This window comes from Panthera uncia (genome assembly GCF_023721935.1).
Source record: "Panthera uncia isolate 11264 chromosome E2 unlocalized genomic scaffold, Puncia_PCG_1.0 HiC_scaffold_19, whole genome shotgun sequence".
NCBI lineage: Eukaryota > Metazoa > Chordata > Mammalia > Carnivora > Felidae > Panthera > Panthera uncia.
The window spans coordinates 13,458,446-13,481,355 of record NW_026057588.1 but is presented as its reverse complement, the minus strand read 5'-3'; the positions used below and the strand labels follow the sequence as shown (position 1 = coordinate 13,481,355).

General features: G+C 53.4%; 2 protein-coding genes across 3 annotated transcripts; both read left to right on the top strand.

Moving 5' to 3' along the window:
* Nucleotides 1–255: 255 nt before the first annotated feature.
* Nucleotides 256–8,333, top strand: DLL3 (delta like canonical Notch ligand 3). The gene is made up of 9 exons (XM_049620906.1): nt 256–324; nt 454–735; nt 1,583–1,637; nt 2,772–3,014; nt 4,062–4,276; nt 5,194–5,416; nt 6,853–7,444; nt 7,687–7,771; nt 8,116–8,333. The coding sequence occupies exons 1-9, from the start codon at nt 256–258 to the stop codon at nt 8,119–8,121; spliced, it is 1,770 nt and encodes a 589-aa protein (XP_049476863.1). The 3' UTR covers nt 8,122–8,333.
* A 5,919-nt stretch (nt 8,334–14,252) lies between these two features.
* SELENOV (selenoprotein V) lies at nt 14,253–21,916 on the top strand. 2 transcript variants are annotated; one of them, XM_049620795.1, is made up of 7 exons: nt 14,253–15,313; nt 17,212–17,236; nt 17,366–17,419; nt 17,542–17,616; nt 17,731–17,825; nt 18,159–18,206; nt 21,794–21,916. In XM_049620795.1, the coding sequence occupies exons 1-5, from the start codon at nt 14,295–14,297 to the stop codon at nt 17,806–17,808; spliced, it is 1,251 nt and encodes a 416-aa protein (XP_049476752.1). In that variant the 5' UTR covers nt 14,253–14,294; the 3' UTR covers nt 17,809–17,825; nt 18,159–18,206; nt 21,794–21,916. The 2 variants fall into 2 exon arrangements, with proteins under 2 accessions (XP_049476752.1, XP_049476753.1); XM_049620796.1 differs by having other exon boundaries at nt 17,731–17,830.
* Nucleotides 21,917–22,910: the final 994 nt, after the last annotated feature.

The window sequence follows — 22,910 nt, the reverse complement described above, 5'->3', positions numbered from 1 at the left end:
AAAATCGTATATAACTTTACACACTGGCTGCACCTAACCCCACCTCATCTTCAGCCACACACAAGATCACACGCTCACTACATTGCTTCTGCCCATATTACAATCTCACGGTTGCTCCAGCAAGCTCCCCTTCCCCTGCGATCTCCTCCCCTAGGGTCTCCTGGAGCCGGGCTGCTGCCTGAAGGGGCGGAGCCGTCCCCTCAGATATAAGGCTCGGGAGCCAGCAGCTGCGGCTCCCGGCACCCCCGAAAGGCCATGGTCAGCCCGCAGATGGCCCAGCTCCTGTCCCGGACGGTGATCCTGGCGCTTCTTTTCCTTCCCCAGGTCAGAGCAGGAATAGAAAGAGGTGGGATGGGAAGGGGTGGGACGCAGGAGTCGTGCGGCGGGGGCGCGGGACAGACGGGACGCCTGGGCCCCCACGCCCCCTCACCCGGTACTCCTTTCCGGCCCCAGGCAGGGCCGGCAGGCGTCTTCGAGCTGCAGATCCACTCTTTTGGGCCGGGACCAGGCCCGGGGGCCCCGCGGTCCCCCTGCAGCGCCCAGGGCCCGTGCCGCCTCTTCTTTAGGGTCTGCCTGAAGCCAGGGGTCTCCGAAGACGCCGGCGAATCTCCGTGCGCCCTAGGCGCGGCGCTGAGTGCGCGCGGACCGGTCTATACCCAGCAGCCTGGAGCGCAGGCACCTGACCTGCCGCTGCCCGACGGCTTCATGCGCGTGCCCTTCCGGGAAGCCTGGCCGGTGAGAACCCGCCCCCGGGCCCCCCCCCCCCCCCCCGTGCTTGGAGGCCTTCTGCCCGCCAACTTCCAAGACCCCAACCTTGCCACCTAGGGACCCCAGATTTCCAGACCAGTAACTATCATCTGGAATCCCACATTCTTAGACCCGTAAATCCTACTCACAAGGTACCAGAAACTTCTGACTCCAACTTCCCCTATGGAGATCCCAAATGTTCTGACCCCCGCCCTGCATGCTTGAGACCCCAAATTCCCAGAACCCCAAACTTCTGTAAATCTTCAATTCACAGAATACTACCTCTCTTCCTTGGGGATCCCTAAACACTTGACTCCTTACCTTTATCTCCAAATCTCCATGCACTTGGGACCTTCCCATACCCTGTCTTTGGGACCCCAATCTCCTCTCACTTTATCCCTTCTCAGATATTCCGGTTGGGGCCCATATGCATGAATTTTACCTTCAAAATCCTATCTCCCATCCCACAGCCCCAAAAGTGGAGAGGTGAACAGACCTGTGTATTCTAGACCCCTTGGCCTTTTGGGCAAGGTGACTTTCCCTTTTCCAGCCTCAGTTTCCTCATCTATAAAATGGGATCATCATGATACCTCACAGGGGTCCCTTTTGAGGGATTCAACCAGGTATTTCCAGTATAGTTTTTATCTGCAGTAAGGGCTCAATAAAGGAAGCCCAAACTGTCATTCCTTCCCTGGGCCAGTCCCTCTCAGAATTGTCCCTTGTCTGCTTGGTCCCTGGAATGACCATCACCCCTAAAATCTGGCCTTCATCAAGTACCCTCCTCCCCACCCTGACCACTGTCTTCCATCCTTTCCTCCTTCCTCCACCCAACCAGGGCACCTTCTCTCTCATCATCGAAACCTGGAGAGAAGAGTTAGAACAGATTGGCGGTGAGTGTCTTTAGTCATCAGACTGAAGTGTAGAGTGTGGGGGCTCCAGGGAATTGGGCCTGATGTAAGTTCCAAGATAGTGACACGGGGCTATCTGTAGAGTGGAGCGTTCACGGGATCGCTGGACCCAGGAGGTCCCCACAGCTCCCAGAGTGTGGTGCTGGGTGTTAGTAGCCCCGGGGCTCGTGGCATGTCAGTGTAGAAATGTCCTGGTTCTGGATGTAGGAGTCTCTGGCCGGATCCCAGGTGAAGTATGCCAGAGGGAAGCTCTCGTACTTAGAATCGAAGCCACCAGAGCAGGATATAGCATCTCACAGTTCTGCTCTATCGCCATCTGAATATGATAACCCTGGGGTTCAATATGGGTTACTTCCTGTTCTCCATTCAGAGTTCTGTCATGGTGTCCCTATAGAGGTCCCCAGAGGTCTAATGGGATGTCACAGTTTCACCAGAGAGAATATTGAGCAAAGGTTTCAGGGAGGGATATGGTATTTTATCCTTAATTTGAGGGGGATTTGGGTACCATGTAAGGCCCACAGTGGGGGTGTGCTGTCACCGTGTAGATATAGAAAGCTGTGGCACAATGTTGGGGGGGGGGTGACAGTTTTGCTGGGGAGAAAATGCCACTGTCTCGGTATCCCAAGGCTTCAGGCAATGAGGGTCATTTATGGTCTAGTAATTGGGATCTCTGTCACCATTTTGCTCTAGGAAGATCCTGAGACACAATTTGGGGATGTTACAACTTCAAAAGACCTGCCGTTGCCCCTTGGTCATATAGAGATAGCAGTTGTCACAGGGTGTTAAGAGGTCTCATTACTGCCTTAATATACACAGATTCTGGTGCAAAATATAGGGTTATTTCGGCTTCTGTGGGAGAACTGTTCTCATCATGATGGTCATAGGGTACTAACGGGATCGCGACATCAAAGGTCCCAGGGCACATTATAGGAGTTTACAGCCTTGCTAAGGGTTGAACCGCCATTCTCAGGGCTCTCAAGGCGGTGTTTGGGCCTCGCTAAGAGGGGCAGGGAGAGTACAAGCCGGGAGAGTGCAAGCTCCATCTGTACTGCGAGACTGAGTCGGGTCGGCTCCGGCCCGGCCCCCCACCCCAACGTGGCTCCCTTCTTCCCGCAGGGCCCGCCTGGAGCCTTCTGGCGCGCGTGGCCGGCCGGCGCCGCCTAGCGGCCGGGGGCCCGTGGGCGCGGGATGTGCAGCGCGCAGGCGCCTGGGAACTACGTTTCTCCTACCGCGCGCGCTGCGAGCCGCCCGCCGTCGGGGCCGCATGCGCGCGCCTCTGCCGCTCGCGCAGCGCCCCCTCGCGGTGCGGCCCAGAATTGCGCCCCTGCGCGCCGGTCGAGGACGAGTGCGAGGCAGCGCGTGAGTCCTGCGTTCCACCCCGGCCCTTCCTTAGCTGCACTCGCGGCCCCCAGGCCCCTTGCACAACCTCCTTACCGTCTTCAGGGAACTGGGGACCCAAGAGCTCAGCCCGGGGACCGCAGACATCCCTCTCCAGGAAACTAGGGAATGCTGCTGACCGCTGGCCAAGTACCCCACGGCCCGCTCCAGCCCCACTCGCGGTTCAGCCCCCTCCCCACGATCCAGCTACCACCTTCGGGGAAACTGAGGACCCTAGACTTCTCTCTAGCCCCGCCTGGGCACTCCACCCGCTTCTCTCTTCCTAACGCTTTTGTCTTCCCTAATAGGAACCCACACCCATTTCCCATGCCGGTACCCACGCCCGGTTCCACCTCTAACCCATGCCACACCCCTTTCCGGATGCTAGGACCCTCTAAACTCTTCTAACGCTTGGGGCCCTTCTTACCCCCACCCAGGAGCTTTGGAAACTCCTCGCAGTTTCCCACAACCCCCTCATTAAAGGATTCTTTATCCTCTCTCCTTGCAATTGCGGGCCAGATACCATTGCTTTCTAAAGCTTGGATCCCTGACTTCCATTATGGGTACTCTCAGACCCCCTCCCCAAACGTCTGAGCCCCACGGAAGCCCGTAGGACTCCCAGGCTTATCCAGATTCTCCCAGACCTGCCCAAATTCAAGACCTTCCCAATTCCCCCTGAAAGGCCAGGGGCCCTTCCCCAAGCCCCAAGCCCCTTCTCTCACTCTCCTCTCTCCAGGCTCAGACCCTGGAGCCCCCACTCCATTCTCCTTCTGAGAACACAGACTCTGGAGCTCAGTGGCCTGGGTTCACATTCTCTGTCTGGTACTTCCTGTCTTCCTTTCTGGGCCTCAGTTTCCCTGTTTGGGAACCGAGGGGGAAGTTACAATACCATATAGCCCAGAGGGTTGTCTGTCACAAGGATGAAACGGGGTGGTGCACACAGAGCGCCCAGACACTTGTCCGATTCCTATCTTCCTGACCCTGCTCTCATCAATGTTACTCTTCCCTCTGCCTCTTCTTCCCCCGTAGCGGCATGTCGGGCCGGCTGCAGTCCAGACCACGGCTTCTGTGAGCAGCCCAATGAATGTCGATGCCTGGAGGGCTGGACTGGGCCCCTCTGCACCATCCCCGTCTCCAGCAGCTGCCTCACTCCCAGGGGCCCATCCTCTGCTGCCACTGGATGCCTTGTACCCAGGCCTGGGCCCTGTGATGGGAACCCATGTGCCAACGGGGGCAGCTGCAGTGTCAGTATCACCCCCTCCTACGTCATCCTGATCCGTACTTTACCCCCATCTGGGGCTGTTTGAGATCACACCCCGGGAAGGGCTGGGGGTAGCTGTCAGGGGAGGGCTTCCTGGGGCTGTCCAACCTGCATCTGGGGCCACGAGGTGGAATTAGGTGATGGGAATAGGATTGGGAAGAACAGGCCCAGTGGGTGGCACCTAAAGGTGCAGGCACGTGGATGATGAGTCCTATGGGGCTACCAACTTTCCCCCCACCCCCAGAGTAGAGAACAACCTGAGGGCTCAAAGTGGGCAGCAGTGGGGCCAGGCGAGTTGGGAATTTAGGATGAGGGAGCATTAGAGAAGGCTTCCTAGAGATGGGCCCAGGGCTGGGGGCTTCTGACGTCCAATTTGGCTGAGGGGCAGTGGAGTGGGTAGACCAGCTGGGTGGCCTGGGGAAAGCAAACATGTGGCAGTGGGCATGAAGCTGGGGTGTACTGGGATAAAGTGGAGCCCAGCGTGGGCCACCTGAACGGTGCCACCAACGGACGGTGAGAACAGTCAGGGTTCAAGGTAGGGGGAGGGCCTGAGAAGGGGAGATCAGAGAAGGCTTCACGGGGGAGGTGGTCTTAGGGCTAGGACCTGGAAGTGGGATTTGGCTCTGCGGACAAAATCGGGAGGGCAGACCAGGCTGGCAGCATTTGTAGGTGAAGGTGTAGAAGTGGGAATGGGGGCTCTCCGGGCCTCCAGAGCCTCCCCTCTGTGGGCTTGGATGGGCGGATCCAGAAACATGGAGTGCAGCGAGGGATTGTTTCATGGGGGACTTCCCAGGTGAGGCAGGACGGGACAATGAGCAGCCCCCCATGTTCGAGGTAGGAGGGGGGATGGGATTTTGCTCCCAGGAGACCCCGTTCTGAAGCCCTCTTGCTGCTACCCAGGAGACATCAGGATCCTTCGAATGCGCCTGTCCCCGCGGGTTCTACGGATTGCGGTGTGAGGTGAGCGGGGTGACGTGTGCGGATGGACCTTGCTTCAATGGCGGCTTGTGTGTGGGAGGCGCAGACCCTGACTCTGCCTACGTCTGCCACTGTCCACCCGGTTTCCAAGGCTCCAACTGTGAGAAGAGAGTGGACCGGTGCAGCCTGAAACCGTGCCGGAACGGTGAGGTGGGAGGAGAGATGGTGAGGGATGGTGTGTGGGGGGGATATGGGGGGGGTCCCCTGTATGGTCAGTGGGCAAAAGCAGGGCTTGGCTCAGACAGTCCTGAGTGGGAATCCTAGCTCTGCTCTCTCTAGCTTGTGGCCTGGGGAAGTGACCCTCCCCCTCTGCCCAGCCTGTTTGTTCTGTAAAATGCACAAGGTGGTATTCCTGTCTCAAAAATATTGGAGTAGGGGGCACCTGGCTGGCTCAGTCGGTGGAGCATGTAACTTTCGATCTCGGGGTTGTAAGTTCAAGCCCCATTTTGGGTGTAGAGAGTACTTAAAAAAAAAAAAAAATAGAATTCTACAGTGTTCCAGGTCCTGTTCTAGGCACTAGGGAAACAGCAGGGAATGAGATAGACAAAAATCCCTACCCTCATAGAGCTGATAAACAAAATAAATAAATAAATTATATGGGACGTTAGATGGTGATAAAAACTAAGAAGAAAAATAAAGTCAGAGGGGGGTGTGTATGAGCTGGAAGGTTGACACTTGAGCCAAAGTGGTTAGGGAAAAGCTTGCTGAAGGTAGTGAAGGAGGAAGCCATGCGGGGATCTGGGGGAAGAGTATGTTCCAGGTAGAGGGAACAGCAAGTGCAGAGGCCCTGAGGTCGGAATGTACCTGGCTGGTTAAGGGTCCCAGGGAAGCTGATGCAGAAGGAGCAGGGAGAGTGGTGAGAGATGAGGTCAGGGAGGTGACAGACCCGGTGGGACTTCATGGGCTATGATGAGGAGTTTTGGTTTTCCCCGAGGGAGATGGAGCCACAGGAGTCTTCTGAGCAGTGGAGAGACCTGATCTGATATAGGTGTTAGAAGATCATGAGTGTAAAAACTCTCCAAAACCCTGAGTGTTCACTCTGGGCTGAGTGGTACTAGGGACGTGGCAGTGACCAGAGCAGCTCTGGGCCCCGCCCTCATGGGGGTACCAGTCCAGTGGGGGAGGGCACACTTGTCCTCGGAGCCCAGAGTTGTCAGGGTTGTGATGGGGGAGCGCAGGGCTGGGATGGAGTCAGGGAAGGTTTCCTGGAGGAGACAGCAGAGACCTGAAGGGTGAGCTCAGGAAGAGAAAAGGTGAAAAGAATGGGAGGAAAGGAGGAAGTGAAAAGGGAAAGGGCATCCTAGGCAGAAGGCACCGGCAAAGGCCAGCTGGCTAAAACATGTTCTGCAACTGCCATTTGAGTATTGTTGAAGCCGAGAGAAAGATACAGGGACACAGGGCGCCGAAGAGGCGAGGCCGACTTAATCCAAGACTTCACCGGGAGAAAAGCAGACTTGCTTTCCCAGAGGCTGGCCCTAGAGTTAGATGGAGGGAGTGGGGACCCAGAGGAAAGGGCGGGCAGGGGTTACAGAGCCGAGGAGCAGACGTCCGGGCCTTGTTGCTGACGCCCCTTCCCTACAGGCGGGCTCTGCCTGGACCTGGGCCACGCCCTGCGCTGCCGCTGCCGCGCCGGCTTCGCGGGGCCGCGCTGCGAGCACGACCTGGACGACTGCACCGGCCGCGCCTGCGCCAACGGCGGCACGTGCCTGGAGGGTGGTGGCGCGCGACGCTGCTCCTGCGCACTGGGCTTCGGCGGCCGTGACTGCCGCGAGCGCGCCGACCCGTGTGCCGCGCGCCCCTGCGCCCACGGCGGCCGCTGCTACGCCCACTTCTCCGGCCTCGTCTGCGCCTGCGCGCCCGGCTACATGGGCGCGCGCTGCGAGTTCCCGGTTCACCCCGTCGGCGTGGACGACGGCACAGGCGCGTTACCCGCGGCCCTACCAGGCCTGAGGCAGGGGGATCCCCAGCGCTTCCTTTTGCCCCCGGCTTTGGGACTGCTGGTGGCCGCGGGCTTGGCCGGCACTGCACTCTTGCTGGTCCACGTGCGACGCCGTGGTCCTGTCCGGGATACTGGGTCTCGCTTGCTGGCGGGGACCCCGGAGCCATCGGTGCATGCGCTACCAGACGCACTCAACAACCGGAGAACGCAGGAGGGTTCCGAGGATGGCCCGAGGTGAGGGACCGCAGACGTTCGCCTTGTCTCTCCTGGCTGCTTACCTCAGCCTCCGTAGTGCAATTGGCTTGATTCCTCGATACACCTTCTTGATTGGTTCCTTCCTCTTACCTGCCCGAGGCCTCTTTGATTGGGAGGTTCCTTAGCCCCCCTTAGTTGGCCTTGGGTTCTCTCCATGGTGGGTGGGGGAAGCAAGAACTGAGAATTTGAAGGGTCGAGATCTTATTCTTTTCCTCCCGCAGCCAGCCCGCGGACTGGAGTCACCCCGAAGATGGAGACTCTCGTGCGATTTACGTCATATCTGCGCCTTCCGTCTATGCCCGGGAGGTAGCTACCCACCTCTACCCGCTCCGCGCACTTTGGGCACGCTGGGCGGAGGCAGCCCCTGCATTTCCCGTAGCCCTCCTTTACCCTATCTGTAAGCTGAGGAGGGTAGAGTCTCTGGAAGGTCCTTAAGCCACCCCTCAGTTACGGCTTAATTTAATTCCAGTTTGCAGCCCTTTTGCTGTCGTTTGGAGCTATTTGCCATCTTCTCTTTGGCAGACCTGTGGCCTTCGTGAGGTCACAGTGGGAGCCTCAGCCAGAGCTTCACTGTTTTCCCCTCCCTGGGGAGAGGGAGAGGAGGCAGAGGGGCAGCCCTTTCTAATGCCACCTACTCATTTCATTTCTAGGCCTGACCTGCCCCTTCTCCATCAGCGCCTGGAGACAGAACCCGGATATTTTTGTATTTACTTGGTGGTGCCCAATGTTCTGCCTTAGACACTTTGGAGCTGGAGGGGGTGGCTGGGAGAATTTTACTGTTGGGAGTTGTACATAATGGTTATTTATATCCTATTTTCTCCTCTCTCCATCTCTCCAGAGACCTCTATAAAGGCTCTTACTTTGATCAGCTTTGACTCACTGGGCTAAGTGCTTTGTACTCCGTGTTGGGACTGAGGGGAGAGATCGTGTCTCCTGGGAAGCATACCAGTTACGACTCTGCTGGAGGGATCAGAAACAACTCAAAGTGGCTTAAATAAGGAGGAGAATGTATTAGTTCATAAAAATGAATCTTGTAGTGGGTGTAGTTTCAGCAGAGCTGGATTCAGGACCGGGAGTCCCCCCCCCCCCCCCCCTCTCCCCTTTTGTTTGGGGAGGGCCTCTTTTTACAAACGGGGGTTTTTTTGGTTTTGGGGGGCGCGGCGGCCTCCCCCCCCCCCCCCCCCCCGTGTGTTTTATTGTGATTGGTCAGTCTTGGTTATTTGTCTAGCGTGCGGCGGGAAGTGAAGTAAGTCAGGCTGTCCAAATCAGGTGGAAAATGTGGCTAGACCAGTGTCCCTCCCTCTGCCTCAAATCGGGGTTTGTTACTAGACCTGAGAGTATTGTATCAGGCAGCAAAACAGCTGAGTAAGTTTGAAGAGCTAATTGGCTTTATGAAGGGATTCGTGAGTTGGGCAGCCTCCTGTCTGGTGAGTAGAGGGACGCTCCGAGGAGTTGCACAAAGTGGAAGGTTTTTATAGGAAGGAGAGGGGGGCAAGGAAGTTATCAAAGAAAGGATTGTTCCAGGCACTGTCACCTTCCTCTAGGGGAAAGGCAGGGGGTCTTATTGGGGACTTAACCTCAGCTTGCTTTGGGGGATGGAGGGGGTCCATGTGACTGATCACCTTATGGGTGCTGACCAGAAAATTCCTGACTGACCTGTTAAGACTTACATTTTTTTCGGCGGAGTTGAAACTGCAAATTGGTTGGGTATTAAGCCCCAGTTTGGTGACTTGGCCCAAGTGATGTCATTTTGAGCCTGTACTTTTTTTTTTTTTTAAGATTTTATTTTTAAGTAATCTCTGCACCCAACGTGGGGCTCTAACTCACAGCCCTGAGATCATAAGTCATACACTCCATCTACTGAGCCAGCCAGCACCCGCCCCCTCCAGCCTGTGCTTTCTTTTCTTTTTCTTTTTTTAATTTTAATTTTTTACATTTTTGAGAAAGAGAGTGCAAGCAGGGGAGGGCAGAGAGAGAGAGGGGGGACGCACAGAATCCAAAGCAGGCTCCAGGCTCTGAGCTGTCAGCACAGAGCCCCACGCAGGACTCAAACTCACAAACCATGAGATCATGGCCTGAGCCAAAGTCGGACACTTAACCGACTGAGCCACCCAGCGCCCCCTCCCCCCCCCCCCCCCCCCGCGCTTTCTTTTTTAACACAACAGAACCAGTCAGTGAGAGGAGAAGGGATCCATTTTATAGAAGAGAAAGTTGAGGCTCAAAGAGGGAAGTAACTACTGCGGAGACAGAGCCGGCGAGTGCGGGGTTTGGGATGCAGCTGTCCTTCCTGACGCCTCGGTGCTGAAGAGCTGTAGGGTTTGTGTGGACGTGGTTGTGCTGCTTTGTTTCTAAACACCAAAAATGCAGCTGTGTCGGCTGCCTCAACACCCTGATGTTTATGAGGCATCACACAAAACATCAGAAGGGTAATTTAATATAATTTCTAAAATGAAAAATACACGGGCGCCTGTGTGGCTCAGTCACTGAAGCTTCCAACTCAGGATTTCGGCTCAGGTTGTGCTCTCATGGTTTGGTTCATGAGTTCGAGCCCGGTGTCAGGCTCTGTGCGGACAGTGTGGAGCCTGCTTGGGATTCTTTCTCTCCCTCTACCCCTGCCCCTCCCCTGCTTGTTTCCTCTCTCTTTCTCCCTTAAAATAAATATGTGACATTAAAAGAATGAAATGAAAAATTCACATTCCCTTCAATTTGGTGGTTTCGTGTCTAGGATACGAATTACACGTAAACTTTCACTTGTGCACAAAGGTGTCTGTATTGCAGTGGTTGTAGTGTTTTTATTTATTTTAGAGAGAGAGAGCACAAGCGGGGAAGGGGCACAGAGAGAGGGAGACACAGAATCTGAAGCAGGCTCCAGGCTCTGTGCTGACAGCTCACAGCCTGATGTGGGGATCAAACCCATAAACTGTGAGATCATGACCTGAGCCGAAGTTGGATGCTTAACCGACTGAACCACCCAGGCGCCCCTGCAGTGGTTGTTTATAATAGGGAAAGGCTGTGAACACCCTAAGTGTCTGATGAGAGGGGACTGGTTACATTAATTAGGGGCCATTTATAAACAGGATATTACACAATTGTTAACAGGATGAGGCAGATATCGATGTGCTAATATGAAATTACCATCTATGCATTTTGTCCAAGACTGGGGGGGGGGGAGGGACAAGGTGCAAAGGAATGTATAGGGTGCTACCATTTGTGTTTTAAAAATGGACTGTATGGAGTTCACCTGGCATTCACCTCAGGAGGAGCTCGGCAGACCGGCTTGCCGGCAAACTGGTGCAAATTATAAAAACAAAATGACAGATCAACTGTTTAAAGCCTCTGGGAATGATCCTGAAGGCACATAGCAAATTAATAACCGTTCATTCGAGAAAATCTACTGAACGTTTGGTGAGAACAGGGAGAATCAGTAACAAGTAAACCAATACCCTCTCCCCCCACCCCCTCCCCCCCTGCTCGAGTAACATCCCCCTCCTCCATTCCTGCCTGGGCTCCCTCCCCGCCCCCAGCTCCAAGCTGGAGGCTGTCCTCAGGGGAGGGGCAGAGCGTCAGTCTCTCTCATCCTGCCACCAGCTACTTGTTGCTGAGGCTGAGTTCTGGGGGAGCACCACCGAGAGGTGGGGGCTCCCTTCTCCAGCCCAGCCCGTACTTGGGGGACTCTGTGTTCGATGTGTTGTGGCCAAGAATGCCGGAGCCCTGACTGTCCCTCCCTGGCTCCTGGGGCAGGGGGTTCACATCCAGAGGGCAAGCTAAGAGACCTGGGGCTGCCACCTCACCCCGCTGAGGACTCCGCTCCTAAAGTGGGGTTACTCTGAGCCAAGCCTACCATTGTCCCCCTCCCCAGTATCAGAGCTGTGGTTCAGAGATTTTGTCTGTTGGGAAGGCAGGCTGCAGAACAGAGAGCTCCCAAGTCTTTTCTCAAAGGAACAGACTGTTCACAACAGTGTGGAGTTCAAGCCTAAAGGTGCCTCAAAAACAGCGGAAGTTGTGCTGGAAAGCGATGGAAGGAGATGGGTAGGTTCTGGCTAGTTTGCTGGAGAGCCAAGGAAAGAGACAGCTGGGAGGAGCCTTCCTGGGGTCAGAACTAATCTCAAACTGACTCCGGGAGCTAACCATTCAAAGGATCCCTAATTTGATTGGATCTGTCTCTGAAAAAGTTGATGCCTCCATGGTGTTGAAAACAATGAGGACTGTAGAGCAAACAGCTGACAGTTGGTGGAGCTTACCTGCCCGGCACAGTCAGAAAGACCCAGAGAACCTGCCCAAACCCACCAGCCCCGGATGACTGGGCATATCTGAGTCTGTGTCCCCATCCACCCTCCCCCCTGCTCTACACTTGCTGGAGAAAGGAGAATAGACTTAAATCGCCTAGCCAGTCACTAACCAGGGAAACAAACCCCAGGGAGTCGGGGCCAGTGCCCAGAGTTGCCATAATGTGCTATCTGAAATGTCCGGTTCCCAACAAAAAAATACGAGATAGGTGTGGAAGTAAGAATGGCATACTGGAGGGGGAGGGAGGCAAGAGAAACTGCCCACCCTGGGGAGAGTGACCACATGTTGGAATGAACAAAGCCTTCAAAGCAGCCATTACAAATATGTTTGGAGAGCAAAAGGCAACTGTGATTAAAGAAGTAAAAGCAGGGGCGCCTGGGTGGTTCAGTCGGTTGAGCATCTGACTTTGGCTCAGGTCATGATCTCAAGACTTCTGAGTTCCAGCCTTGCATCGGGCTCCCTGCTGTCAGCACAGAGCCCGCTTGGGATGTTCTGTCCCCATCTCTCTGCCCCTTCCCTGCTTGCACTCTCTCTCTCTCAAAAATAAATAAAGCTTAAAAAAAAAAAAACAAAACTAAAAGCAATAAACCATGTGGCACCAAATAGAGACTATCAACAGAGAAAAAAGTTATTTTAAAAAGAAATGGAGGGGCGCCTGGGTGGCTCAGTTGCTTAAGTGTCCGACTTCGGCTCAGGTCATGATCTCGCGGTCTGTGGGTTCGAGCCCCGTGTCGGGCTCTGTGCTAACAGAGCTGAGCTCTGAGCTGTTAGCACAGAGCCTGGAGCCTGTTTCAGATTCTGTGTCTCCCTCTTTCTCTGACCCTCCCCTGTTCATGCTCTCTCTCTGTCTCAAAAATAAATAAATGTTAAAAAAAAATAAAAAAGAAATGGAAATTCTGGGGCTGAAAAGGAGGCTATCTAAAATGAAAAATCCTCCAGAAGAGCTCAATAGTAGATTTGAATTGTCAGAAGAAAGAATTCACAAGCCTCAAGAGTCTTGAACTAGAGAGGGAAAGAAATGAAAAATGAATGACGACTTGGAGACACGTTTTAGATATGTACAAAGCATTTTGTATCAGAGGCTGTCAGATAATAGATGCTCAGTGTTAGTTCTCAATATTATGTGATAAGAGGAAAGCCCTTTTCACAGGGAGGCAAACTGAAGCCCAGAGAGGGGTAGAAACTTGCTTAGATAGAATCACACAAAAAATTCGATGTCTCTCAAGATTTTCCTATTTAAAATTTAAAAATTTTTTAATTTTGAGAGAAGGAGAGAGAGCGTGAGCAGGGGAGAAGGGCAGGGGGAGAGGGAGAGAGAATTCCAAGGGGCTCTGCTGAGCATGGGGCTTTATCCCAGGACCCTGGGGTTATGAACGGAGCCAAAATCAAGAGTTGGACGCTCAAGCGACTGAGCCACCCAGGTGCCCCGTGACTCTCCTTTTAAAACTCTTCCATGGTTCAACATAAGGTCTGTACCTGACCTAATAGTATTGGACCAATGTCAGAGTCCTGGTTTTGACAAGGGACTATAGTTACATGTGATGCTATTATTGGGGAAAGCTGGATGGAAGTTAATACAGGATTCTTAAAAAAAAATTTTTTTTTTTATAGCTTACTTATTTTTTGAGAGAGAGAGCAGGGCAGGGGCAGAGAGAGAGTCCAAAGTAGGTTCCACTCGAGAGCCCAATGCAGGCTCTCACGAACCGCGAGATTGTGACCTGAGCCGAAATGAAGAGTCAGATGCTTAACTGACTGAGCCACCCAGAGACCCCTACAGGATTCTATACACTGTTTTTCCAATTTCATGTGAGTGTTAAAACTTGTTTTTAAAAAGGTAAATATTTATGAAACACCTACTATGGACCTCCCATGAACATGCCAGCTCTTATTCTGGGAGCAGGGGACTCAGCAGTGAAGGAGGCAAGTAAGTCCTCCCCCCCCCCCCCCCCCAGGAGCTCACAGTGCGATGGGGCCATTTGCAGAGTGGTTAAGTACCAGCATTCTGGAGCCTGACAGTTTCCATTTGAATCCTGGCTGTGCCACTTACTAGCTGTGGTTATTTATATGTGTAGCACTTAGCACTGTGTAACTGCAAACTCTTGTTATCTTTGCTAGTTATTATTTTTAGTTTTCTCCTGACCACCCAGTTATTTTTTCAGGGAGCCCCCTACGCCCCAGGCTGGTTCTAGCACCTTTTGGGATTCTGCAGGCTCCTGTGCCTCTCTCGCCTTGTCTCTGACCCCTCTGCCTGTGCCTCCCCTACTCCAGCCCCGGCCACACTGGGCTGTTGTTGGTTGGTGATGGCTGTTTCCCCCACTGGACAGGGAACCTGATCACTGGACCAGGGGTTTGCTGATCAGGGCGCTGGAGGCCCAGCGCAGTGGAACCTGTGTACAGCGTGGAACACCATGTAACAGTGCCCCCTTGTGGTTTCTCCCATTTTAGAACCCCGGTGTGCGTGAAGCTCTCCCCGCCCCAAGGAAGGAGGACCGGGCGGGATCCCAATCCCGCCGCCCCCCCACCCCCCGGCCCCCTGCTGCCCATGAACAACCAGGCGCGGGCCCCAAACCCCTCCCCGGCCCGGGTCTTGGCCTTGGTCCGGGCTTCGACCCCGGTCAGGTCCTCGATCCCGGTCCGCATCCCAACTCCTGCCCGGGCCTCGACCCCAGCCCGCACCCGGAATCCCACCCAGACCCCGGTCCGGGCCCCGAGTCCCGTCCAGATCTCGGCCCGGGCCCCGAATCCCGCCCAGACCCTTGTCCGGGCCCCGCGTCCCGTCCAGATCCCGGCCCGGACCCCAGATCCCCCCCAGACCTCGACCCCGGGCCGGGCCCCGAATCCCGTCCGGATCTCGGCCCCGGCCCGGGCCCAGAGTCCCGCTCAGACCCCGACTCCTGTCCAGACCCCGGCCTCAGCCTGGACCCCCACTCTCGTCCAGACCCCGACTCCGGTCCAAACTCCAACCCCAGTCTGGACTGAGACTCCTGTCCAGACCCCGACTGCCGTCGGGACTCCGACCCGGGTCCAGACCCTGACTCCAGTACAGATCCCGACCCGGGTCCGGACCCTGACTCCGGTACAGATCCCGACCCGGGTCCGGACGCCCACTCCGATCAGGACCCCGACTCTGGCCCGGATCCCAGCCCCAGCCTCATTCCCAGTCGGGGTCCCGATCACGGCCGTTGCCCCTGCGTCGGAATCCTTAGGGAACTCAGCCCCACCTTTGGATCCACCCTCAGAATCTGCTCCGGAGCCCCCTGTGTGGCCGGACAGGGATCTTTCACCGACACCCAGTGTGAAGCACTTCCCATCAGTCGCCAATGGATTCGGCTCTATCACCCAAGAGTCCCTTCCTGCCCTCACTCCAACGGCCGCTGATTTCCTGGGGCCCACCCTTGGGTCAACCTCGAGGGCAGACTCATCAGCCACCAAGTTGATGGATTCCACTCCCGATTCTATTCCGGCGCCCATCCTGGAGACCGACTCCTTCGCCACCGCTTTCACCTCCACCTTCGAGAACTTACCGGAGGACAGCAAGATCCTGATTCGAGTGATCTACTGGTGAGGGGCGTCCCCGCCCACACCTGCCTTCCTCCCCTTGGGGAAAGCCCAGAGGGGGTGGGCGCTGGGGCTTCCGGGATTTGAAGATAGGGTGAGGGGAGGGAGTCCCCACTCCCAGTTGGAAACTTGGCTCCACCTATCATTTTCTCTGGGGCTGGGGAACTGTTGGCTTCAGATCTCTGCTCTGAGCTTCATTCATTCAGTCTCATTTACTCATTTTGGAGTGTGCTGCCCCCCCGAGGGCCAGGCCTGCTCTGAGGATGGATGGAGTGCTGAACAGCGCCACCTGCTTTTCTCGCCAGGCCAGGCTGGGCCATGCAGACCCAAAGCCAGGCCCGGGAGGGGTGAGGGAATGCCAGACTGGGTGGTCAGGGATGGCCTTTCTCAGGCGGTGTTGAGAAGGGGGCCTCCACGTGAAGAGCTGGGTGTTGGGAGGGCAATCGAGGTGGCAAGGGGAGGAGGAACCGCAAGGGCAGAGGCGGAAGGAGGCTGGCTTCCGTTCTCTTGGGTGGTCCCAGAGCTGGGTCTTCTGGGTCCACGACAACAGTAACAGCAGGGACCTCCCCCAATCCCCATGTCTCTCTCCTGCTTTAGAACATTCTCTCCCCCTTATCTCTCCCAGTCTCAATCCCCCCACCCCCCATTTTTTCTGCCCAGGTGGTCTCTCCTGCTCTGTCTCTCTCCCCAACTCACTGTCTCTTTTCCTTTCCCGATGTAAATGCCTCTCTCCCCTTCTCCCCACTTCCTCATCTTCCCCTCTTTCTCTGCCCTTCTCCTCCTTTCTAGCTTTCTTTGACTCCATGGATTCATTAATTCATTCATTCAACCACTATTTATTAAGCACCTACCTTGTGCCAGGCCCTGTCCTTGGCACCAGGGACACAGGAGTGCGTAAGACAGAGATCTCTGTCCCTTGTGGCACTCACGTTCTGGTGTGGAGGGGGCTGGAATGAACAATAAATATGGCACACAGTTCATTATCTCGCATCGTAGAAGGTGATCAGTGCTGGAACACCTGGGTGGTGCAGTCGGTTAGGCTTCCGACTCTTGATCTTGGCTCGGGTCATGATCTTGCAGTTTGTGGGTTCCAGCCCCACATTGGGCTCTGCACTAATGGTGCAGAGCCTGCTTGGGATTCTGTCTCTCCTTCTCTCTGACTCTCCCCCGCTTGTGTTCTCTCTCTCTCTCTCTCAAATAAGTAAACTAAAGAAAAAAAAGGCGATCAGTGCCAACGGCAGAAGGAATGGGGGGGGGGGTTCACAATTTTATGGGGTAGTCAGAAAGGGCTCCTTGAGAAGGTGATATATGAGTAAAGACCTGAAGGAGGGGAGAGAGGGAACCATGTAGATAAGAGCATTCTGCAGAGGGAACAGCCAGTGCAAAGGCCCTGTGGTGAGGCATGCAGTGTTGGAGGAGGAGTTCCGAGGTAGGAGGGGTGGAGGCGGGGCTGAGGGTAGTCCCAGTCCTAGCTCAGTCAGTCCTCCCCATTAAGATCGGGACAGGTCATCCACACCCTTTTCTCAACCTCAGTTTTCTCATCTGTAAAATGGGGTTGTTGAGATGATTCCAGGAGATGCCTCATCTAAGGTAATAAATGTACATGGCTCAAAGAAGGGCTCATTGTATGTCAATGAAATTTTTTTCAAAAGAACTTCCTCCCTCCCTCCTTTGCTGGAGCAGTGGGCCAGGGAACGAATGGAGGCAACGGGGCAGATACCGTGGGGGCTTGTGGACCATACAGAGGACTGTTGTGGTTTTTTTTGCCTTGGGTGAGCTAGCAGTATGGGATGGAATCGGAGTCCGGTGTTCACAGGCTCCCTCTGGGCCTGGGGAGATACTGATTCAGTATCTTCTCTCCATCTCTCTCTTGTGTCCCTTCTCTTTCCCTCGGCGTCCAGCGGCTTCTGAAGCTACAGCCTTCGGGTGAGTAGTTTTGACTTTGGAGGTGGGGGGAGTGCTGGACAGGAAGTCTGGAAGGAGGTCCTGTTTCCCCTCCCCTGACCCCATGACCCTCTGATCCTGTGAACCCATGATCCCATCTCCTCCCTGCAGTACATTCTACTGAGAAAGAGTCTGGAGCTGCAATTTCCAAATTGTCTACGCTTTGTGAGTGTGCCGGTGGCCTGGAGGAGTGGGGGGTGGGGGGTGGGGTAGTTAGGATCCCGAGACCCCAGGGGCTTGGAGAGGAGCTCTCACCTTCCCCTCCACCCCCAACATTCCCTCCCCAGGAGGAGGAAAGATCTGCCCAGGCTACAGGGGAGTTTGAAGTGTTTGTGGATGGAAAACTGGTCCATTCAAAGAAGGTGATTGTGATTGTGTGTCCGGGACCGGGAGGGAGGGCGGTGCTGGGTTGGGGGGGCGGTGATGGAGGGGCGTGGGAGACATATATGTCCCTGCTCTTTACCCTCTGTGCCCAGAAAGGCGATGGCTTTGTGGATGAGGCCAGGCTGCAGAAGATTGTGAGCATTATCGATGAGGAAATTAGGAAAAGGTAGCAGGCGACCGGCCGAAGGTGAGGTGAGGGAGGCGAGGTGGGCGGGGCGGAGGCGGGGCTGAGGGTGGGCAGCACGAAGGGAGTTTCTGTCTAGGAGTCAGAAACAACCTACTCACAACCTAGCTCAGCCAGTCCTCCCTGTTAAGATCGGACAGGTCACCCACACCCTTTTCTGAACCTCAGTTTTCTCATCTGTAAAATGGGGTTGTTGAGATGATTCCAGGAGATGCCTCATCTAAGGTAGTAAATGTACATGGCTCAAAGAAAGGCTCGGTGTATGTCAATGAAATTTTTTTCAAAAGAGCTTTAAATTTCTTCCTCCCTCCCTCCCTCCCTTCCTTTCACTTTCAGTTGTAAAGCTGTGCCACCCAATAACAGCCTACGGCTTTTCAACTTACGGTAAGTTCATTAAAATTAAATACAATAAAAATTCACTTGTTAGCTACACTGGCCACATTTCAAGAGCTCTATAGCCACATGTTGAGCAGTGCAGATGTAGGACATAGAACCCATTACTGCAGAAAGTTCCATTGCTAACGTTGTCTTAAGGTATTAAAGCATATGCACAACCATTTATTGGCCACCGATACCTGATTCTTATTTTTTATTTCTTTTCTTTTTATTTATTTTTTTAGAGAGAAGAGAGAGGGTGAGTGGGGAAGAGGGGCAGAGGGAGAGAGAGAATGAATCTCAAGCAGACTCCGTGCTCAGCACGGAGCCCGCCTGGGTGCTCGGTCCCACGGGATCATGACCTGAGCTGAAGTCAAGAGTCAACCACTCAACTAACTGAGCTGCCCAGGAGCCCCTGGATTTTTAATTTTTTAAATATTTACTTAATTTGAGAGAGAGAGAGAGAGGGAGGGAAGGGCCGAGAGAGGAGAGAGAGAGAAAGAGAGAGACAGAATCCCAAGCAGGCTCTGTGCTTAGAGTCAGAAACATCCTACTCCCAGTCCTGCCTAGCTCAGTGAGTCCTCCTCGTTAAGATCAGGGAGGACCGTGCTTGGAGCACAGAGCGTGACTCGGGACCGATCCCATGAGAACCTCGAGATCACAACCTGAGCCGAAACCAAGAATCGGCCGTTTAACAGACTGAGCCACCCAGGAGCCCCTTAGTTTGCATTTTCATTTCGTGAATGTGTTTATGTCATCCCCACACCCAGCGTGGGGCTCGAACTTACAACCCCGAGCTCAAGAGTCACGTGCTCTTCTGATTGAGCCCGCCAGGTGCCCCAGATACTGGATTTTTAAGACCACTGAGAGGGAGCCTTCAGCAATTTCTCCTGCCCTCTGCCCTGTCCCCGGCCACCCCTGATCTGCTTTCTGTCCTCCTAGATTAGTTTGCACTTTCTAGACGTTTACATAAATGGAAGCTATGATTTTTTTCACGCTTGTTTGGTGGAAAACTTTAGACACGCACACTAGTTGCGAGCCCATACAGTGAGCCCCATGTGCTCGTCAACCAGGTCAACTAATATTACCGACTTTCTCCTAGTCCATCTATTTTCCTCTCCACTTTTTTTTTTTTTTTGGCATGTGAGCGTTTGAAGGTACATTCCAGACCTCACGTTATTGCACCTGTAAATACTTCAGTATGCATCTCTAATAAATAAGTTTTTATTTTATTTAAAAAAAAAATTTAATGTTTAGTTTTGAGAGAAAGAGGGAGAAAGTGTAAGCGGGGGAGGGGCAGAGAAAGGGAGACACAGAATCTGAAACAGGCTCTAGGCTCCGAGTGTCAGCACAGAGCCCGATGCGGGGCTCGAACTCACAAACTGTGAGATCATGACCTGAGCCACACAGGCATCTCTTATTTTATTTTATTTTATTTTTTTTAAATTTTTTTTTTCAACGTTTTTTATTTATTTTTGGGACAGAGAGAGACAGAACATGAACGGGGGAGGGGCAGAGAGAGAGGGAGACACAGAATCGGAAACAGGCTCCAGGCTCCGAGCCATCGGCCCAGAGCCTGACGCGGGGCTCGAACTCACAGACCGCGAGATCGTGACCTGGCTGAAGTCGGACGCCCAACCGACTGCGCCACCCAGGCGCCCCTCTTATTTTATTTTTAAAGTTTATTTTGAGAGAGACAGCATGGGAGGGGCAGAGAGAGAGGGGGAGAGAGAGAATCCCAAGCAGGCTCCACACTGCCAGCCTAGAGCCTGACATGGGGCTTGAACTCACAAACAGTGGGATCATGACCTGAGCTGAAATCAAGAGTTGGATGCTTAACTGACTGAGCCACCCAGGTGCCCCAACAAATTAAGTTTTTAAAAGAAGTACAAGAGCATTTTCACCCCCAACAAAAATTTTATTTTATTGATTTTTTTTTTTTTAAGTAGGCTCACACCCAATGTGGGGCTTGAATTCACAATCCTGAGACCAAGAGTTGCATGCTGCATCACCTGAGCCATCAGGCGCCCCCACCCCCGACAAAAATTTTAAAATGTCTTAATGGCATCTAAGATCTACTCAAGTGTCTCAAAAATATCTTTTTAGAGGTAGGTTGGGAATTAGGATCCAGACAATGTCCACGTTATATTAGTTGTTTTGAAAAAATTACAGACAGTATTTTTGGAATGCCTGCTATGTGCCAGGCACTTAGTAGGTCTGTTTTCAAGCAGCCATGCTGGGGAATGGGGCAGGGGAGGCAGAGGAGACGTCTGTTTCTCACACCTGCCAATACGCAGAATACCAGAGTAGTTATGCATGCAGCTTCCAGGGTCACAGGAACTTCGGTTCAAATCCTGGATCCACCAGCCAGCCACACAAGGCTGAAGCTGGTGATGTTAGATGTGAATTAAGAGCTTGTCAAAACCCTTCTTCAGTAAGTGACGTTGTTATTGGAATAAGTCATGAATGTTCTTATTGCAGCAGAGAACCCAGTTCAAATTGGCTTAACAACAACAAAAAAGTTGGCTCATGAGAATAAAAGTCTAGGGGCTAATTAGCTTCAGGAATGGCTTGATCCAGGCAGCAAAATGTTGTCATTGAGAATCTGACCCTCCCTTACTCTGTGTTCTGCTTTTTCCCTGGGCTAACTTTATTCTCAGAGAGGCTTCCTATCTTGGTGGCATAAATTCCTATTGGCCTGGATTGGGTCACATGTTCATCCCTGAACCAATCACTGAGGCCCAAGGGAACACAGAGCTCTCATTGGCCAGTCTTGAGTCATGTGGCCATTCCAACTCGGAATGGAGTTGTTCTCCTTAAGCCCATAGGGAGGGATGATGGGGAGAGAGCTTTGGGTGGACAAGAACGACAATCAACTGTATTAAAAAACGGAAGGATAGACAATAGTTACGTCAGTATTGTCTGGCTTCAAATCCCTATTTTACTGGCTGTGTGACTTCAGGCAAATGCCTTCACCTCTCTCTGCCTTGGTCTTCTCTTCTGTCAAGCAGAAACCATGATCGCCGTTACCTCCTTGGATTTCACTTTATCCAACAAATATTTGCTGAGTACTTACTCTGTGTTGGATACTGTTCTGGGTCCTGGGGATGATACGGCCATGAACAAAACAGATGCGAACTCCTGCCCTGGTGAAGCTGACATTCTAGTGGTGGGGACGGACAAGAACAAGACACATAGGCAAATAGAAGGTGGAAATAAGTGCTGAGAAGAAAATAAAGCAGGAAAGGAGTGGGGGTGGGTAGTGCTGGGAGTTTTTTGCAATCCTAACTTGAGTGGTCAGGGAAGACCTTATTGGGAAGATGCTAAGTAAACAGTTGAAAGAAGGAAGGGGTTGAGTCGTGCGGATATCTGGGGTTATCTATGGAAAATATAGCCGGCAGAGGGAGCAGCAAGTGCAAAGGCCCTGGGGTAGGAATGTGTCTGGCGTGTTTGAGAAATGGCAAGGAGACTAGAGTGGGGAGCGTTGGGATGGTGCCTGACACATAGTAAACACTGTATAAATGCTACTATTTTTATAGTGTTGTTGTCATCGCTCTTGATGTTTTAAAGTATTTTCTCTCTCCTCTCCATTTCAGGAGCCTCAGCAGGATGCCGAGAAGGGCTGAAATGTTGCCAAGTCAGGTCCTTTTCTGATGGTAGCTGGGGCTGGGGCGAGTCGGGGAGGGGTGAAAACGGAAATAAATACAATCTGCCTCTCTGTTCTGGCCTGACCTCGTCTAATGTTGCCACACTGTCTCCTGAGGTGAGAGGGGAGGCGGTGGGGAGGGGAAGGAAGGGCAGGTTTGAAGAGAAGGCTAATCCTGGGCACCAGGGTGGCTCAGTCAGTTCAAGTGTCCAGCTTCGGCTCAGGTCCTGATCTCGCGGTCCGTGGGTTCGAGCCCCGCATGGGGCTCTGTGCTGACAGCTCGGAGCCTGGAGCCTGCTTCGAATTCTGTGTCTCCCTCTCTCTCTGTCCCTCCCCTGCTCACCCACTGTCTCCCTCCCTCTCTCAAAAATAAACATTAAAAAAAGAAGAGGAACACTCTTGAAGAGAAGCCTAGTCCTGTTTTCCTGTTGCTCCCCAGGTTTGCTCCTGGTTGGCTAGCCTCAATTCCTGGTGCTGTTGAGTCACTTTCTTTTTAATGTTGGTTTATTTTTGAGAGACTGAGAGAGACAGAGCAGGAGTGGGGGAGGGGCAGAGAGAGAGGGAGACACAGAATCCGAAGCAGGCTCCAGACTCTGAGCTGTCAGCACAGAACCCCAGGCAGGGCTCGAACCCACAAACTGCGAGGTCATGACCTGAGCTGACGTTGGACGCTTAACAGACTGAGCCACTCAGGTGCCCACTTTCTTTCTTTCTTTTGTGGCATCTTCATTTCCTATGCCCTGGTTTGGGATACTTTTTTTTTTTTTTTTTCAATTTAAAAATTTAATTTTTAGAGAGAGTGTGAGGGAGGGGGGCAGAGCGAGAGAGAGAGAGAGAGAGAGAGAGAGAGAGAATCCCAAGCAGGCTAAGCATGGAACCCGATGCAGGGCCTGATCTCATAACAGTGAGATCATGACCTGAGCCGAAATCAAGAGTTGGTTGCTCAACCAACTGAGCCACCCGGGTGCCCCAGGATACGTTTTGACAGTTTCTCGTTTTATTGGCAGTTTTAGGGGGTGGGACGGAAATACGGACTGTGGCAAGTCTCCAACCCTTGACAACCCAAA

What these genes read in the sequence shown, in the direction of transcription:
- DLL3 (XM_049620906.1), top strand. Translation starts at nt 256, where the DNA reads ATGGTCAGCCCGCAGATGGCCCAGCTCCTGTCCCGGACGGTGATCCTG. An exon ending in CGCTTCTTTTCCTTCCCCAG is followed by an intron (nt 325 to 453) that starts GTCAGAGCAGGA and finishes TTCCGGCCCCAG; the next exon opens with GCAGGGCCGGCAGGCGTCTT. An exon ending in CCAACGGGGGCAGCTGCAGT is followed by an intron (nt 4,277 to 5,193) that starts GTCAGTATCACC and finishes GCTGCTACCCAG; the next exon opens with GAGACATCAGGATCCTTCGA.